Source organism: Grampus griseus (genome assembly GCF_964374135.1).
Source record: "Grampus griseus genome assembly, chromosome: 11".
NCBI classification, from domain to species: domain Eukaryota; kingdom Metazoa; phylum Chordata; class Mammalia; order Artiodactyla; family Delphinidae; genus Grampus; species Grampus griseus.
In genome coordinates, this window is record NC_139005.1 from 1,019,722 (window position 1) to 1,038,932 (window position 19,211).

The 19,211-nt window shown below is 57.5% G+C and overlaps 1 protein-coding gene across 2 annotated transcripts in view; it reads right to left on the minus strand.

Annotated features, from left to right (window-relative positions):
- Nucleotides 1-19,211, minus strand: part of CACNA1C (calcium voltage-gated channel subunit alpha1 C) — a gene marked incomplete at its 3' end in the record, with an annotated part of 458,987 nt that overhangs the window by 131,492 nt on the left and 308,284 nt on the right. Inside the window, exons 7-8 of one of the 2 annotated variants that reach the window (XM_082665273.1) lie at nucleotides 13,273-13,469; nucleotides 4,434-4,537 (exon numbers count right to left, since the gene is read on the minus strand). In XM_082665273.1, coding sequence (XP_082521399.1) covers nucleotides 4,434-4,537; nucleotides 13,273-13,469 — 301 coding nt within the window. Of the gene's footprint in view, nucleotides 1-4,433; nucleotides 4,538-4,798; nucleotides 4,903-13,272; nucleotides 13,470-19,211 lie in introns of both variants that reach the window. The other variant, XM_082665272.1, reaches the window with a different exon arrangement.

The following is a 19,211-nucleotide window of genomic DNA, read 5'->3' on the forward strand; positions in this document are numbered from 1 at the left end:
AGGGCGGCAGCGCCCCGCTCTCTTCGTCTCCTCGCTGGATGTCCCACGCGGCCTGGGCCCAGGGGCTGGAGCCGGCTGCCCGGTCAGTCGCGGCGGGTCTGCGCGAAGGCGGGAGCACGTCCTGTGCACGCAACGGCCGACAGGACAAGCGCGGCGGAGAGCCCGGGCCGGGCGCGCACTTGCACAGCTCGCAGGGGGCAGCTGCGCGAAGGGTCCGTCGACGCAGCGGCCGGGCTCCAGGCCCCGCGGTGACCGGTGCGGCTGGTCCTCATCACCCGCGGACTCCGTGTCTGCAGACCCGCCTTCCCGCTAGGACTTCTCGTCTCGCCATCCACACCGCGAGCCCTCGCGGTCGCCGCGGATGCGCAGAAAGGCGGGACCTGGGGTCACGTTCCCGGCTGAGGTTGGACGAGCGGCCGCTCGCCTCCTTGGTGGTGCAGCTCATACTGTGAATAAGAGCCTTTTTACAGCCCGTTTCCGCATTTTGTGCTTTCCGATGGTGATTTTTCTGATTAAAACGTCCCCCGAGCATGGAGCTGCCGTGCAGTCTGTGACCCTAAGGGCACGAGGACTGGGAGGTGCCTCACGGGGCAAGTCCGTGTGTCTGACAAGCGGAATCCAGGCCTGAGTTATGGGCTGTGGGTTGAGAGCTCGGTGCGAACAGATCAACACGGTGCCTTGAACGAGGCGACTTCACACAGATGCACACACACGACAGCTTGTGTACTGATGGCAGCGCTGTGTCCAGAGCCTCGCAGGAACTTAACCCCACATCCCCTGAGGGCAGAGGCCAGTGTTCCCGAACCCAGGGCTGGTGGGCACTCCGTGGAACGAGGCTTCCAGGAATCACGCGCGTCTCCCCTGCTCCAGCCACGAGGCAGTGTGCCCGGGCACTTCTGCTTCCTCGGGACCTGGATGTAGCGTCTTAACTGTGGCCCGTGGTCAGCGGTGCTTTCAGGTTGTAAAATGCCCATCCTCAGGCCCTCTGCCCCATCTCCCCGGGGGGACAAGAGCTGGGCGCCCACCCTCTAAGAGGTCCCGGGCCCCTTGTCACCTGAAGACACACGTCTTCTGTGTTTGCAACCACTTAAAACCAAACAGTAACCAGAGTTGAGGGTCCAGGGACTTTCACCCAATGGCACCTGCTAGTGCAGCTTCCAGAATCTTGTGGCTGCCGTCACTGTAATTCTCATGGCTAGAGGCTGAGATCTCTGGAGGGGCAGGTCATACAGTCTGGTTCTTATCTGACTAATATCATTCCTATGACACGTGAGGGTCAAGAGATGATGACCGTGGAAGCGTCTGGAAAAAACCCACGAGGTGCACATTTGCACGGACGCCTCCAGGCTCAGCAGGAATGTGTTTCCAGACGAAGGACGGCCGTCCCTCTGATGACCAAAATCTCCGAATTCCGCCTTTAACATGGAGGCTTTGCAGAGTGTCGCTCTCCCTGCTTTCCTGGGCAGACGACCCCAAGCACACCTGAGCCCTTCCTCGGTGACAGCGGGGTGCAGTTCATGAGGACAGTTCCCGTGCTGGGCTCTGAAACGATGATAATACCCTTAACTGGCGGACGCAGGGCGTCGGCCCCCAGCTCCAAGTGCTCCAAGACTGCAGTGCTGCTGGGGGAGCTCTGTTCTCCCTCGAGGGCTGTTATGTCTGCAGGGCCGCTGGCCCCCAGCTCAGGACCTGTCCGCAGCCTTCAGGGCTGGGGCTCCCCAGCTTCCTCTGGGACCCCTGGGCTGGTCCCCCTGTCCTTACTGAGGTTCCCGCCCGTCTCCTCCCAGGTCTTGGCTGTCATCTGAGGACACAGGATTAACCAGGCCAATGGGCTTGGGGACGTTGGAGCCTGGGGGACGGGGACAGAGGCCATGGGTCCACATTGCGTGGGTTGAACCTCGGATCCTCCAGGCCGCACCGGTGAGAACTGGGGTAGTTCCCGCACGTAACCTTCACTCTTCTCCTCTGTGCAGGTGACACCCGCGTGGCCCCAGCGTGCGGGGCTGTCGTGGGCGGCAAAGGAGCGCATCCACTGAAGGCGCAGAGCCCGGGGCCTGCCGTCGAGCTGCTGACCACTGACACCACCCTGAGACGGGCCTTCCGTGAGCGCTGAGAAGTTTCCGAATGCTTCTGGAAGGCCGGCCGCCGGGTGAGTAGGCATACGGCTGTGCTCCAGGGTAACGACCGCACTGCTGTCCGGACTTCTCGAGACATGGCGAGCACCACGTGTGCTCAGCCGACGGCAGCCTGGCTCTGGGCCTTCTCACCGCGTGGCCAGCCCTCTGGACAGGCCGGGAAGGGGAGCTGCTCACGCTGGGCAGAGGGCGCCCGGGGCCGGAGGAGCCTTGGGAGATGTTCCCCAGCAACGTGGGGAGGAACGGGGCAGGAGCGGGTGTGAGGAGGGGCCCGGGGACCCCGGGCAAGGGCTGGGCTCACGGGCCCTGACTAGACGGGGTTTCTGGAATCCCGCAGGCTCCACACACCTGCTGTCACTTGAACCAAGACCGGCCCTTCAAGATCACTCTGCCCGCCCCCAGCGCTGCCGCCATCCACCCCCACCTGGACCCGCCGGGGGAGCCGAGGATGACCAGGCAGAGCCTCTGCTCGAGGGGGCCTTCATGGTCGAGGCCTCAGCCTCCACCTCAGACCGCTGGGGGGGCTTCACCGCTCAGACTCGCTCCTTGTCTCTGCAGGGAGAACGGGGAACCACTGTTTTCAAGGTTCAGAGCCCTGGCATGTTACAGGTCCAGCTTGTTCAACGTTCGTTTGTGGGGCAGTGGCAGGAAGATGGTGCTGGGCTGTGTCTCGTGCTGACAGTGACCAGTGAGGGGACCCCGTACAAGCCACACGGCGTCTCAGGCTCCCTCCCCTCGTGTCTGGAAGCAGAGCGTGGAGCAGGTCTAACCTGTGACGACCCTGTTCAGTAATCTCAGCTCTGACAGCCTTCGAGTAAGCAGCGATCCCAGTGAGGACAGCACTGCTGTGTGCTGACTCGACGGAAGGCACCTCACTCTACCATCCCAGCGACCGAGGAGTCGGGCTTACGATCTCTGTTTTGTCAGATGGGTGACACTTAAAAGCCTTCTGCCTGGAGCTCCAAATTTCTGCCTTGAGTGGGTGATGAGGTTGACTTTTCAACGCTCTTCCTGACGACTCCTTATAAACAGGGCATTTTCTTGTGTCGGACACAAAATTGGAAACCCTTCCACCCTCCAGGCAGCTGACCGGGGCGTCTGCCGGCCTGCGTGTCACTGTCACCCTGACGGAAGGTGCCAGTCCCTGCGCAGCCGCTCGCGGCAAAGGCCCGGGGTGACGTAGCCCCCGACAGCACCCCCGTGGGGAGGGGCGAGGACAGAGGTGGACTCTGTCCCTCCGCCACTCCCAGGACTGACCCCGACGCTCCTGCGAGGCCTTGGGCTGCGGCAGGCGGGGGTGGGAAAGCTTCCCTGCGGCAGGCGGGGGCGGGAAAGCTTCCTCCCTCGCCCGACTCTCCCCAGCATCACGTCCGCAGAGACGGAAGAAAGGCTGTGAAGCAGCTGCCCCTCCCCACGTGGCGAAGGCAGAAGGTGTCCCTGGGAGCCTTCAGGCGATGGCCTTGCATGGCTGGTGAGGGCTCGGGAAGAAGAGAGTGGGCCGAAGAGGCGTCCAGGGGGCCCGAGGTGCAGAGGTGGCCGCCCAGGGCTCCTCGGGCCCCAGCCACGGGCTGCCTCAGCCACGTTTTAACTTCATCCGAGCAAAGGCTGAAATTAGGCGGGCCTTGCACTTGGAGCCAAGCAGACAAAGTTAAAAGAAAGTGGATTCTATCTCCTCTGTGCTCCAGTGATCGATGGCTTCAAACAGCTGAGCGCCCTTCCTTTCAGAGAAGGGATACAGAGATGGACGGCCCAGTCTGTGATGAGCGCCAAAGGGAATGAGCATTTCAGTCTGTTTTGTTTACTTGCATTTTAGCTCAAACTCCTGGTACCCTGGTCCAGTCAACACTGGGTAAAGGGGACTTGCGTCTTCACCGCCAGCCTGCCCTGGACTGTGGCTGGAGAGATAGGGCAGGTACCCATCTGCGAGGCTGCCACGCGGGCCAGAAGCCCACGGCCCACGAATCTTCCTCCAGTTCCTCTGCCCAGCACTTCCCACCCAAGGGGCTCAGCTGCTCTGGGGTTCCTGAAGAAGCATCCTGCCCTCCTGGACAGCCAGGGGTGCACGGGTGGCAGGTGACAGGTGGGCTTGGGTACCTCTCACTGCAGCCCAAACCAGTGGGCTCGGCCTTGTGCCTCTGATCTCTGCCCAGCCAGGCCAAGGACATTCACTTCAAGGCTCCTGGGGTGGCCCCACGTCCCAGGTTCATCAGAGTCAGAAAAAGAATAAAGCCAGGAAAAGCAGAAAGAGTAAGTGAAATAAATGGAAAAATCAAGACCTTTTTGTTTGGTCCTGCTTACCCGCTAAGGACACCGAGAACCAAGTTAAGTACAAAAAATGACCCTATGATGATTAGTGTAACAAAATAGATCCAGGGCCAGTCCCTTCCCACGGCATCATTGACCTGGAAGAACGGAATCACAGTTAGTACAGCTCCCAGAGCAGCCGAGCACGGCCCTGCCCACCCCGGGCCCGGCGCCGACCGGGCAGCACCGGGACCGGGGCCTCTAGGTCATCAGAGGCCAAACGGCCCGCCCAGCTGACGGCCAGCATCCTGGCTCAACGGAGACGTTTTCTGTTTCTCCTGGGCCTGGTGACGGATACAGCGGGACCTGGGGCCTTGCTCAGCTGCGCCGTAAAGAGGACACAGAAACGGTCAGCTTACCCGCTCAACACACCAAGAACCAGATTTAGAACGAAAAAGGATCCAAAGATGACCAGACTGACAAAATACACCCAGGGTAACTCGTAGCCCATAGCGTCCTGCATCTGGAAAGACGAAGGGTAGTTAGGAAAGAGAGAAGCAGGAGTGAGTCAAAGCAAGTGGGCAGGGAGGCAGGGAGGATGTGAGTAGAGGCTGGCGTGGGAGATCACTGTCACTGGGCACCACCTTGACCCAAACACCCCGTGACCTTGACCTAAGCAAGAAGGGCCTCGGCAGCTCTGCCTCAGGGGAGTCTCGCCTGGCGCTCTCTGACCCTTTATTTTCTGGAACAGAATTTTCCTCCGATGTTATCTATTCGGTTGTCTAAGAAGCTGGGTCACCTCTAAAGTGGTTCTTCCTACGAGATGGTTTTCGCTCAGTTGGGTTTATGTGGCCCCTGCGCCCGCCACCCTGGCCTCAGCGCTCAGGGACTAGCTGGGGGCTGGAACCTTCGGGCACACGTGGGGAGGTGCCTTCCCAGGGGGTGACCCCTGCGCCTGGAGTTTAGGGTGGACCGTGCTGTCTTATCGGCACCACAGGCCTCGGGCCGGGGAGGATGGCTGTTCAGGCTGGACTCAGGGGACAGCTCCTGTGCCTGCAACTCACGGGACCGTGGATCCCCGTGGGAGGTCGACGCCCCCGAGTTTCCAAATTCCTAAGTGCACAGGCTCCCCGAATGACCTACACCCGTGGTTCTCAAGGTGCTGTCCCTGGCCTCACCGGGGCACCTGGGAACGAGTTTGGAACTGCACACTCTGGGCCCTCCGTCCACACGGGGGGCGCCCGGCGACCACGTTCTCACCAGCCCTGCAGTGAGTCTGATGCGAGCCGGGGTTTGAGGGCCGCTGGTCCACGGCCCCCAGCCTCCGAGGCAACGGCACGACAGAGGCTGATTCCCTGCACGCAGGTCCACGGGGCGGCTCGTGCCCTGAGAAGCACTGATTGGTTTTCGGTGCTGCCCCCGCGCGTCCTTTCCAAACCTGCTCTCGTTTACCCGGGGTTACATTGTCTCATTGGAGGCAGCTCGCCAGCGTGACCACAGGGCAGAGAGCACAGCTCTGTCCCGCCCTCGGGGCCGCTGGTTTGAGCCACGTAAGGAAAAGGTTCCCAACACGCGACTTTCCCAGGTCACAATTCAATCCAGTGTAACGCGAGTCTGTGGACATCCTCGCTGCCACGCGGCCGCTCTGTTTTCCACGCAGCATGTACACTTTCCAAGTGTATAATCTACTCACTACTATGCATCGTTTGTCCTCCGTGCTGGGGTGCAAGTGGCATGAGGACGGGCGTTGGGTGTAGCCTGTGCCCCCAAGTGCCCAGAACAGGGCCTTGTATAAGGCAGGTGCTCAGTGAGGCCAGCCGGGTGGACGGACGGGCCCCCTCTGTGCCGGCCCCGCTACCCACGGGAGGCCCTTGCTGTAGGGGGACAGGTCAGTGGACGTCAGGTGGCGAATGCGGCTGCAGGGGTGCGTGTGCACAGCCACGGGCCTCCAGGAGAGGCTGCAGAGGCTGGTGAGGCCGGATCAGGCAGCCCGGGGGTGCCACTTGGGGGGGGGAGGGCAGGGGCAGTAAGGCCGCCTGGAGGCCGCGTGGTCCTGCCCCAGGAAGGGATTCCAGGAACTGGCAGGTGTTGGGATGGTGCCGGCAGCGTGAAGCACCCAGCACGATGGCGAGAGGAGGGCAGGGCAAGAGATGAACCCACGCAGGGCCATCCAGAGACGGGCTCGCTCCCAGTGCCAAGGGCCACCCTTGCGAAACTGCCCCAGAGCCGGGCAGACGGGGATGGGGAGGGAGGGCTGGTGCCTCAGCAGCGTCCTTGGGGGAGATCTCCCCCGGCTGCTTCCTTGTGCCCCACAGTTTTTTTTTTTTTTTTTTTTTGTGGTACGCGGGCCTCTCACCGTTGTGGCCTCTCCCGTTGCGGAGCACAGGCTCCGGATGCGCAGGCTCAGCGGCCGTGGCTCACGGGCACAGCCGCTCCGCGGCATGTGGGATCTTCCCGGACCGGGGCACGAACCCATGTCCCCCGCATCGGCAGGCGGACTCTCAACCACTGCGCCACCAGGGAAGCCCCCTCGTGCCCTACATTTTGTGAACATTTAAGCTCATGGGAAGTGCAGTCCCCCAGGCCACACATCTCTGATGACTCAAGGAACCCATGAGCCTCAGAGGCTTCCTAGGTCCCTATTTAGTTGAGTGTCCTTTCCTCTGGGCCACAGGCAAGGGGTGAGGCGTCCAGCAGCACTAGGACCTCCAATGGATGGAGCTACAGACCTCCTGACCCCCAGATACCCACCCCACAGCCAGCCTCATGGAACCTCGTGACCCCTAGATAACCTCAGGACCTGCGGACACCCCATGAAGAGCCAGGGTCGCGTCCAGGGGACGCATGGCCTCCACCTGTCCTTGTCCAACTCTTTGGTCTCCTCCGAGACTGTGGGCTGGTCTCTCCGAGGGTCAACTTTGGGGGCTGCAGGTGCAGGGTGGTGAGTGGAGGACAGACGAGAGGTGAATGAGCTCCTGGGGGTCCTAGGACCCCTGCCCTGCGGCCCATGAGCAGCCAGAGGGGCCTCTGGGCCTGCCGGCCCTGGCTTTTACCTCCCTCCACAACCCCGTTTGCTCTGGGCCCCCTGCCCCAGGCAGCCTGGGCACCAGCGCATGTGCGGGCGGCTCTGAAGTAGGGCAGCGCCAGAGCGGGGAGACGGATGGCTTCACTCAGCCCGAATGAAGCTATTAAGAAGAGAAGCATCAATAAAGGCATATTTTAAAAAAATGACCCAGATTGCTGACTCTGTTATTTAGAGGTGAAAAAGGACAGGTCTTCTCAGAGCACTGAAGCCAGACGTTTCTCAGGCCCCTACGGGGAAGGGGCGCGGAGAGGCACCCCAGGGCCTGCCACCTGCAGCCCCTCGGCCCCCGGGCCAGCACCTCACAGGGTGACCCAGCCTTCGCTGGAACACACGCCTTACTCTCCCCCACATCTAATTCCCAGAGGGGACCACAGCCTCGAGCCTCCAAATCCAACATACATGTTTCCCCGAGAAGAAAATTCAGGAGGAACGATGGCTCCGGCCCCACTGCCTCGGGGTCTCCCTCCATTCCGGCCGGTTCCCGGGGGCTTTCACGTCTGGTGCTTCCCCCTCTAAGGGCTGGGCACTGCGGGTCCCCAAAGGCTGAGCAGTTTGAGGGGCGCGGAGGCTGTCACCTGCCGTCAAAGGCAGGACGTGCAGCCCATGGAAGTCACGGCGCGTTACGGGGACTGTGCTCAGGGGGCAGGATCTGCTCTGTCCGGAAAGCCAGTGCCCTGGGCGATGGCCCAATGAACCCCTGACCTTTGTCACCTTGCCTGCGCGACATAGGGTCCACCCACAGTCGCAGGGACAGCAACAGGTTGGCGAACAGTCTCGCCCGACACCTCCTGCCCCTGCTCACGGCAGCAGGAAGGCCCGGATCTTGTGGGAGACACCAGCAGGCCCACCACCAAGGAGGCCAACAAGGCAGCTCCCCCCGGACTCGGCCAGGACCCCGCAAGGAGCGGAGGCCCTGTGGACGCCTGTGCCCTGACGCTGTTGTCGCGGGTGGGCCTCCGGCACGTGCTGAGACCACGGGGTGCCGGGCTGATTCCTGGGTCTGTTAGCAGCCTGAAGCACCGTCTCTCCAGCCAAACTGGCACAAAGCTGGCTTCTCCTTCTCTTCTGCCCCCCACCCAGCTGAAGTCCAGCGACACCCCATCTCCTCTGACGAGCTCTCCCTGCTCTCGCCGAGCCCTGCATGGGACCCACGTGTCTCTGGGTCCCCACCTCTCCAATTACACCCAAACTCCTCGAGCGCGGGCCTGGGGACCTTGTAAGTGCTCACGAAATGTTCAATTGAATTACCGAGGAGTAAGGACTTGCCTAGTGCCAGTGAAATGAATAAAACTAAACCTAGTAAGTAAAGAAATAATAGCTTTGAGAGATGCAAATTCCCCTTCTTCAAATGCTTATAAACCACGGGTTTGTTGTTTAGGTAACAGATGCTCTGTGTAAAGCGCTGTGGGCGCTAAGTGGTAACGCTCTAGCTCAGGCAGATTCAGGGTTCAGGACCAGGGGGTCCTGAGGAGACCTAACACCTGCTCTACCTGATCCCCATTCAAGAGCCCAGGATGCTGTCTTTGGGTTATTGGAGGGGTTTTCATTTCCAATGACTATTAGGTCCCCAGGAGAACTCAGCCCCACCAGCTCTGCTAGCTGGCTGCCTGCAGAGGCTCGTTTCCCGTATCTGTAGTGAGAAGAGGTGCAGGTGGAACAGGAGAAAATAGGCTAACGCACCTGAATCTCTGCTTGGATGCCAAAGACCTTCGTCATAGACGAGGGATACTTCGGCAGCACCGAGACCGGAGATCAGTGGCCGTGGTGTGTATGTGTGAGTGTGTGTGAGCGTGTGTGCATGCGTGTGTTTACAAGGAATGTCCTCCCACACGGGCGAGTGCGGAGCTGACGACTGACTTGCGCAAAGTTTAAACCTTAGATTTTCACTCCCCAGGTCTCCTGCTGAACCAAACTAAGGCAGGTACGACAGAAGATGCATCTTTTATATGATTTCTCATGAAGTATTCTTCCTAATCTTGTTTTAAGCTGAATTTCTAATTTTTAAAAACAAGCGGAAGAGCTGGTCATGGAGAGACCAACTGGGGAAAACGGGAGGTGTCAGAAAGAGGGGGCCCGGGTGTCAGTGGAGGAGGTGACCCCAGGACGCAGGCCAGAGGGCTGCCCTGTGCCACACGGGATACAGCATCCCAGGGGCCCCAGGTCAGAGGGCATCGTGGGCAGAGGTCAACAGAATCCTCCTGATGGACGGTGGGTGAGGCACCGAGATTCCTAAAGCACTGGGTGCCTGAACCCCCGGTAGGAGCCCCCTTGCCGGCCGCCCTCCCCCCAGGTCAGGGCCACGCTGCTGTCCCCACGAGCAGGGGCCATCCGAGGCAGGTGGGAAGTCAGCGATGAGCAGACCCCAGCGCACGCTGCTGTGACCTGGCTACACGTGGAGAGGGTGCTCAGAGTTCACATGGACCCCAGCTCTTGGGCCGCATCTGAGAACCTACAGATTGTCTCGGTTCAGGAAACCCGAGCCCCAAACACACAAGAAAGCAGCCTGGAGTGACACGCCACCGGCTGGGGCAAAACACACCGAGAGGAGACCTGGAGACGTGGCATCCCCGGGGGACGGTCCGACGGGGCTTCCCTCTCTCACAACTGCTCCCAGAGGCAGCCCACACCTTCCACTCCATCACTTTCCCCACTATTCTTAAGAGGTGTGGACATTCTGAGAGTAAGCGGACAGGCTTTGGCTTCAGAAGCCATTTCCCAAGGAACTCCCACCCCCAAGGCCCCGCTCTGGCTTGGTCTCCAAATCCCCGTGTGCCCCCGCCCCGTCACCCGCAGACTCCTGGAACGGGCCATGGGGAAGGCAAGCGCAGGGCTGCCCGGGAGCCCGTCCCAGCGGGCGGTGTGAACAGCTGAGGAATCGTCCAAGCACTACTGCCCAGGCTTGTCGTGCTGGCCGGCCACGAACCCTTCCAAGTCGGGAGCGCGGGATGGGCTGACGGATTCACACTCAAGGCCACCCCAGGAGGAGCTGGGGGCCTGCCAACCGTCCCCCCACCCCGAGCCAGCTTCAGCGCTTCAGTGCTCCAGTGGGCTGTCAGCTCCCCAGGGATGTCTATCCAGCCGGTGGGTCCAGTCTCTGCGACACCTGGAGCCGTGGCTGCCCGTCCCCACGTCCTGCAGACCTGCCCCCGGGACTCGGGGGGGAACGCGTTCCTCCGAGTGGAGGACCCTGGGCCCACCTTCCACAGAAGCCGTCTCCCTAGCCGGGTTCAAGCCAGTGGCACCAAAGCAGTGCCGTGCGATTGGGAACGTTAGGCTGCAGGGGACTCGAGCTCTAGCTGGACTCTCCCGGGAGCCTTTGCAGGTGCAGGTGCTGGGGCCGGACTCTCTGGTCCCACGGCTGGGGACGGGGGGAGCGTGGGCCCCTCCCTGCGTAGAAAGTTCCGTGTTTTACACGAAAGCACATGGAGGTGTGAGAGTCTCGGGGTTTGGAGGAGAAATCCTGAAGGCGAGGAAGGCGCAGGGGGAGGGAAGAAGGAAGGAGGAGGAGAGGCGAGAGAAGTGGGAGCCGGCAGAACAGTATGCAGGCAGGCGCTGCGGGCTGGGCGGGGCTTTCCTCGAGAACACCCGCCAGGACGCTCCGTTTCAGTGTCGGGTGTGTGTGTGTGTGTGTGTGTGTGTGTGTAGGTGCGCATGCGTGAACACGTGTGTGCCCACACATACACACACGCGCACACGGCTCGGCCATTTAGGGAAGGTCAGGGCGAGGCTGTCCCCTGGGCCTGGGACTGCCCGCCACCTCAGACACTCCCTGCTCCCGGCCCAAGCTCGTCACCCACCCACCACCCGCAGGGGGAAAAGCACAACACAGCTGCTGAAAATTGCTGGTTGCCACGCGTGCTCCTTCGCAGCCCCCATGCTGGCTGTCACCGTGACAGCGCCTCCTTGGGTCACATCTGGCTGGTGGGGGGAGAGGGAGGGAGGGATGAAGGAGGATCCCAAAAATACACCAGGGACAGCAGCAAAGTAAATTATACCTATTCCCCTAGCCCCACACCCACCCACCCACTGCCACCCTGCCCTCAACTGGATGCTATGGGAGGCGTTTCCATAGCAACTTGAGGCGCGGGTTTGAAGCTCATGTGATGAGACTCCAAAGCCCAGTTCCACACAGTCATGTGTTCTGTGCTGTCCGTTTGCAGAAGGATGTCTCTGTCCTTGGCTGGCCAGAGGGACTCACCCAAGATAGAAGGACCCGTTAGGGCCGCTTTTGAATTCGATCTGCTTTACTGAACGAAATTAAATTTGCCCAGGTAGAGTAAGCTCAATGCCCCTTTTCTCACAGATTATTCAAAACCAAGTTCTCATTGAGGATGAGCCTGGGAGATGGGCTCCAGTGTTCCACCTCAGTTTGAGGGAGGAGTGATTAGACACTTTGCCTTTTTGCAAAGTGTCACAGTGTGGCCGCTCTCTGGGGCTCTAGCGGCACTGCGTTGTTCAGTTTAGGGCTAGTCAGCTTGCCTACACTGAGCTGGATGTTACTGTGTCTGAGTCCCGAGGACTGGGCACCCCCGGCAAGCAAGGAATGCTCAATACTGTCTGCGGGGCACAAGGCACGAGGGCGAGTTTCAGCTGGTCCTGCACAGAGACGTACACATTTCACGGCAGCGCTGGGTCTCAGCCTGCCGACCCTACCCCAGAAACTGGGAGAAGAGGGCTTTTGAATTGTTGAAAAACAATTTAGAAGCTTCAATGCCCAGAACGCGCAAAGCATCTCCGAGCCGTTCCAGGACTCCCCCTGGTCCGGGAGGAGGTCCATACCTCTCCTGGCACTGTTCTTCCCAGTCTGGCAGCTCGGCTTGCTGGGAAGACATCCACAACCCCCTCCCTCCCAAGCAGCCTCTGAGACCGTTTCCAGGACGGCCAAATCCATCCGACTGCTTGCAAAGCTCTGGGTGCGATGGTATTTTCAAGCCTGGCAACAAGCATTTTCCACCCAAATGCTGGAGCACAGCACCGGGCTCTAGCAAGTCAGTTCTCACGTGGAAGCAGGAGATACTACAAAGGATTACATTTTCTGGAGTTTTTACAAACACTGGACTTGACTGCCAGAATGGAGAAGGACCAAGTATGACGTGTGTGCTTACGGGGCAGAGGCTGCGTGAACACCTGGCAAAGCAGTGCTGGCTGCTGGATGATAAAAGGAGCATCTTTAAGGTGAAAGGAGACTTGCTGCTGAGTGGCTGGCCCTCGAGAAGTGGCATTTCTGAATAAGCATCGCATAACCAGCGGAGCGCTTTGTCAGCAGTGAAAAGGATGGCAATGCATTTGTCTGATGGACTATTCTGATATAACGAGGTAAGATTAACATGGGAAATAGAAACATGATAGCATGCCACGATGCCACACGATTCAATAAAAGTGGTTTCTTAGAAGACCAGGCCTGGGTTTTCTCTTTAGCCCTAGAAATTGAACTCTGTGCCCTTCGGCTCTCTCTGGGGGGCAGAGGCAGGACACGGATGGGAACAGGAGCCCTACGAGGGAGCAGGAGCTGAGGACCCTGGGGTCGGGACCGGCCGTGTCCCCACGGGGCTGCGAGCCAGCGTTTCTCACTATGGAGGACAAAGGAAAGGTGACACTTGTCTTGGGCTGGTGGGCAGAGAGAGACTCCTTAGGGTGAGAGTCTCAGGCTTTGTTTCTCAGGCAAGACCTAGAAGAAATCGAAGGCCCTCATCGGCCGTCCCACCCCGGTGTGCGTGTGACCACATCACGGGAAGACGGAGAAGGTGGACGTCAAGGAGAAGCCGGCAGTCTGCGGGCTCCCCGCCCCCGCCCGTTCCCAGCACGTACCCAGTAGAGGACGTCGGTCCAGCCCTCCATGGTGATGCACTGGAACACGGTCAGCATGGCGAAGGCAAAGTTGTCGAAGTTGGTGATGCCGTGCTTGGGCCCATCCCAGCCCGGCTTGCACACCGTGCCATTCTGGCACTGCCGGCCGTGGCCCGTCTCCAGGGCACAGGGGGAGGGGTCGTCTTCTGCTGGGACATCTCAAATGGCCGGGGGAGAAGAGAAGGAAGCAGGGGGTGGGGGGAGAGGGACGGGCAGAGAAAGAAGAGAGAAGTTAGAGAGCAAAGTGATGGGCGAGGCTGGTGGGACGGCAAACGACCCAGCGGCAACAATGCAGAACAGAGTTACATCAATGCCCCAAACACGAAGTGAACGACACACGGCACGAGGTATTCATTGTGTGCGGTCATCAACTTAGAAGGTCAGCGCTTTCAGCTACTTGTTGTAAAACTGTTTTTTAACCTCAGTCATTGATCTCAAAGACAGGAGGGCTGTTGGCTGTCAAATGGGCAATGAAAACATAACTACGATGCAACCACTCTGAGTAAAACATCCTGGAACGTGGTAGTGAGTCCTCGTCTTCTTTTTTTGGTGGTTAAGTATCTGTAGAAACTTCCGCTGGAATGCCAGAGTCTGGGCGAGGGCATTGTTGATTGGAAGGTTCTTTCACGTAATTGGCCAGAGATCCCGCCCAGTGATATTTTCTGACTCCACATGGGTCCGTGACATATTACGTGATGCTTTACCAGGGATGCAAGTCACTTTGCAGTGGACGCCTTCTTGATGAAGGAAGGAAAATAAATTCTGACGGTGGGAAAAGTACCCACTGCAGAGCTTTATCCCAGCCTCTAAGCACAAACGCCACTGCGGTATTTTGTGCGTGTTGCGTGCAAACTTGTGGACCGCCCTTTTCTCCAGCATTAGGACCTTTCAGAAGAGAAGACCTGTCTTGACCTCTAATCAGGACAGAGCGGCGTGGGTGACGGGGAGGGCGCTCCCCAGGTGTGGACCGCTCTCGGCTTTTTCAAGAAACAGCATAACATACCCCATGGCCGCAGGCTGTGCTCGGGCCAGGAATAGCTGCTAGGAAGTTAGTGAGTTAAGGTATTTGTCGTGCAGAGATCACTGGTAAATTGAACTAAGACTTGGCTGAGTTAAGAATTTCCATTTTGGTAAAATACTGAGTCCTGGTCCCAGCTGCGGGAGGTAACAATGTGGAATTCACTGAAGTTTGTGAAATTAAGGACATCGTCTTATGCTTATAGGAAGAAACAGTAGTAAACAGAATGGACCCCGGTTCTAACAAACAGATGACCGCCTCCGACTTCAGTGAAGACGTGCCCCCGAGAGAGAATTTGTTTGTCGCCCCTCGTTTGGGGATTCCAGGCCACCAGGGATCCTCTCTGGCTTCAAACGTACCCAAGCAGTCACGGGGCGAGGACCTCTGTACAGAGACTGTGGGCTCCTGGGCTGTTTCTCAGTTTGTGGCTTCACATCGCAGCTGTTCAGGAGGAAGGCAGCAGAGGAATATTAATCCTTAACCAAGGGGTGACTCTTAGGGAGGGGGACTGAGCTGAGTGGTTGGAGACACATGCTGACTTGTGTCCTCTTGGCTTTTCCCTTTCTCTCTCTCTTTTTTTCTTTTTTAAAATTAATTAATTTTCCCTACATCTTTATTGGAGTATAATTGCTTTACAATGGTGTGTTCGTTTCTGCTTTATAACAAAGTGAATCAGTTATACATATGTTCCCATATCTCTTCCCTCTTGCTTCTTTTTTTTGAAATAAATTAATTTTATTTATATATTTTTGGCTGCACTGGGTCGTTGTTGCTGCACGCGGGCTTTCTCTAGTTGCGGCGAGCGGGGGCTACTCTTCGTTGCGGTGCGCGGGCTTCTCATTGCGGTGGCTTCTCTTGTTGTGGAGCACAGGAGCATGGGGTCAGTAGTTGTGGTGCCCGGGCTCAGCAGTTGTGGCACACGGGCTCAGTAGTTGTGGCTCATGGGCTCTAGAGCGCAGGCTCAGTAGTTGTGGCACACGGGCTTAGTTGCTCCGCGGCATGTGGGATCTTCCCGGACCAGGGCTCGAACCCGTGTCCCCTGCACTGGCAGGCGGATTCCTAACCACTGCGCCACCAGGGAAGTCCCTCTCTCTCTTTTCAACAGCTTCACCGAAATATAATTTACATGCCGTACAATTCATCAGCGAACACGGACAGCTCAGTTATTTTTAGTAAATTTATAGAGTTCTCCAGCCATTGCCACAATGCATTTGGAAACGCTTCCGTCGCCCCAGATTCCCGAGGCCCTTCTCCCATCCAGCCCTGGCAGCCACACCTGCTGTCTGTCTACAGATCTGCCTGCCTAGGAATCTCATATCGACAGAATCACACACGAGGTGGCTTTTTTCACGTAGCATCGTGTTTCGAGATCTGTTCCTTTGCACGGCCGTACACATTGCTGTGCGTTTACCTGCTCGCCCGCTGATGGACAGCTGGCCTGCTTCCAGGCGGGGGCCCTTGTGAGCAGCTCGGCTTCTGGCTTGTTCCTGGCCCGGTGCTTTCGGTTGTGTGCCTGTGTGATGACCAAGGCGCTCCCTGGTCCCTGAACTGTATGGGGGACAACAGTGTCCCCATCATTTCCTGCTCTGGGGTCTAACCCCCAGGAGGCCTCCATTCACGTAATGGAACTCCAGTCATAGTTTTTTGTGACTTTTGAAATCTTAGGAGATTTGGATGTGAGGTTAAGGAATGGGAGGCTATAGAAGGATGGAACCTGAAGAGTGAATCTCAGACCTAACAATACATAAGAAAGTGGAAAACAAGCACTTAAAAACTGAGAGTAGGCGGACTGGAAAGCCAAGAACCGAACAGGTCCTAAATTCTGCTGGGTCTCACTTGCCTAGTGACCCGCTTTCTAGAATGATGTGTTCAGTCACTGTGACAAAAGTGCTGGGATGATGAAAGATGAGACAGAAGAGAAGGTGAACAAAATAGAGGGAAGCTTGTGTTTCTTCTTCTCCGGCCTTGCCTTCTAGTGCAACAAAGGTGCTGCTAGTCCCTGCACTGTGGCTGCCAGTCTGATAGTTTCCCTGCGCCTCAATTCCTGAACACAGGCAGAAGCGAGGAAAAGGCGAAGGCTGCCAAACGGAGTCCTCAGTGTCCTCAAGGAAGGGAAACGTATTTGAGGGCTTTACAAATGTATGTTGAGAAGAAAACGGCGTCCAGGGGACGTGACCTCGTTAATAAAAGAGAGAGGATGAGGTTCAGAAAGATGGTCTACAGGATCAAGTGCCACTCTGCTATTTTAAATCTGTCTTGAACAACAGTAAAAAGAAGATTTGAGAACAATTAAGGGGCAATAATTATCTGGTAAAAATAGGTATCTATAAAAAGCACTAAAGGGAACACCCAACACATGTGAGCACGCATGAATCAGTGGGTCCCGGCGACATGCACTTGAGGGTGGGGGGAAATTAGCTTGAACGTGAAGACGTGCTGGATTCTCAGCAGAGCCATGAATTCCCAGAGAGGAAAATGGGAACACGACGTTGGAGAAACAGCCAAAGCCATACGGGCTCCCCGTTTTAAAGCAGAAATGAAGAGAGGTGGGGTCATTCTGGAAAGTCCAAATTAAGTTTGTGGTAAAAGAATGGAGGTACAGAGGAGGAGAGAGCTTGGAAGTGCAGTTAATGCCCAACAAGAGCACGAAATCTGGGAGAGCGCCAGCGAGGGCCTCCAGGAAGAAATCACCAAAGACAAAACCAATTACTTTTTTAGGCCCCAACTTTAAGGAGTGAATAGACTGAAAGTGATTTCACTTCTGGGTTTCAGCCAACCAATTCTCTGCCAGTCTCAGGGGTAATTACTGTGCTTGGGAGAGCTATGCAGAGTGACCTGGCTCGGACTGCGACCAAACAGATGGGATGGCCAGAAACAAAAAGGACGGACATATGGTGATGTATCTGTTGAGGAACAAGGGAGGCGCCTTGCAGATGCCTCCGGGATCGGGGGAGATCTCCTCTCCTGAGACCACATCTGCAGGGGCTGGAAGGGGCAGCCTGGAGGCAGAACAAGGGTACACCGGCAGCTCTAGTGCTTTCTGGTATGGATTTGATAGGGAGCATGGCTCAAAATCCAAGGTACCCTAAAATCTACAAGTTCACAAAATAATCCCAAAGTGTAAAAATAATCTGACGTAAATTCCATAAAAAAACCAAGACGAGGACTCACAAGCGCTTTTGCATAATCTAAGTTTGCAGAAAAATAGAGGAATTCACTCCAAAGTCTAAAATTAAAAAAAGACACCCATTCCAAAGGTGATGCAAACGTCTCCAGAATGCGTGGGGAGTGGTTTCAAAGATACGCTCCGGCTGTGCTGAGTGCGTCCGATTCCTGTACACATCCCTCTTTGTCAGCGTTGATCAGTGTGTAGATGGAAGGGGCCCCCATGACACGAGAGGGTCCCTGGACGGCCATCAGACGTGGTTCAGATGCAGGCAGTGAGTGAGCGCCTGAGTGCAGGGTGCTGGGAGGAATGGCCTCTGCAGCGTGTCCTGGGCACCCTTCCCGCGGGGCTGACGGGGCTCCTCTCTCGGGAGTGCTCCCCGGGGTCTGCCCTCGGGCACCCTGTCTCCCCGGGCGATGGTGTTTCCACCATGCGGGCCAATTCTCTTCCGAACCTGGTGGGGTGGGGTCGGGGGGAGGTGAACCCATCACATAAATAACCCGGGCTTTTTCCGGGAGGAATCAGGAGGTGTCTCAGTTGCGTTTCCTGGTCTGCTCACCCTCAGGGATGGACAGTAGCGTGTTCCCAGATTGGCCATCCACTCGGCCAGGCCAGTTCTGCTCTGTCTCTTGAGAGCACGGAGGTCGCGGAAGGTGTCGGCAGGCCTGCGGCAGCCTTTCCTCCAGCCACCCCCGTCTGGCACAGAGGAGTCCCTCACCCTGTCCATCACGCCCACCGTTTTCTGGCTGTTTGAGGCCACTGAAGGCAGGACCACAAAGTCAGAGACTTCCAGGCGGTGCGGGCACAGCCCCCGTAGGATCCTGCCGACCGCGGAAGAGCCACCTTGACTGCTTCCCCGTTGGATGGCAGAGACGGGGTGGTGTGGGAGCAGCTCCCGCTCAGCGAGGACAGACGCGTGGAGGCGCGGCCACTCAGCACAGAGTCTCACCGCATCTCCCCACCACACCTTGGTGCGCAGGTGAGAGCCACCGCACCGCCCATCGCCCGGCTGATGGGGCCTTTCGGACTCGGCATCCTCGCACCGGCCCGAGGAGTCTGGGTCAAACGGGTCGTTGGCCATTTCAATACAACGGCATAAATTTTAGACGTTCTGTGGTGGCTCTGAAGCAGGTCTTAGCACGAGCTCTAAGGAAGGCACACAACACAAGTTTACTGTTTCTGGGCAGCTACAGGTCGAGCCCAACAAAAGGAAGGATCTGAATTAAAGGGGAGAATGTTATTCGTTGCATTATTGGGTATTTCTTTAAGCAAGGCTGGAAATCTTAGAATTTTAACTAAAGTCGAGATCTAATTCCTTCAACTTTAAAGCAGTTCCTTTTTTTAACGTGACAGTTTATTTTATATAATATGACCCAAGAAATTCTCCCTACAGTGAAGAAACGGTCTCCTCTTAGACTTGCCATCAAAGAAGTAGAAACAGTTGCGCGAGTCTGTGACTATAGGTTTATAGTTCTGGGTTTCTGTTTTGGCTGTGGCCACATGCAAACACCTGGCCAGTTCGTCCAGATCACTCAGATCAGGGGATCCATTTGGTTTCCGATCATGATTCATCCACTTCACTGCCTCCTGTGTGGACGCTCTCCCCACTCCCAGGGAGGGGGTCCCGTTTAATCTACTGCCTGGGCTGAGCGGGAGTGTGAAGCCGTGGACGCGAAGGGGAAAGAAGGTCTCGCAATGCTTCAGAGAGATGCTCCC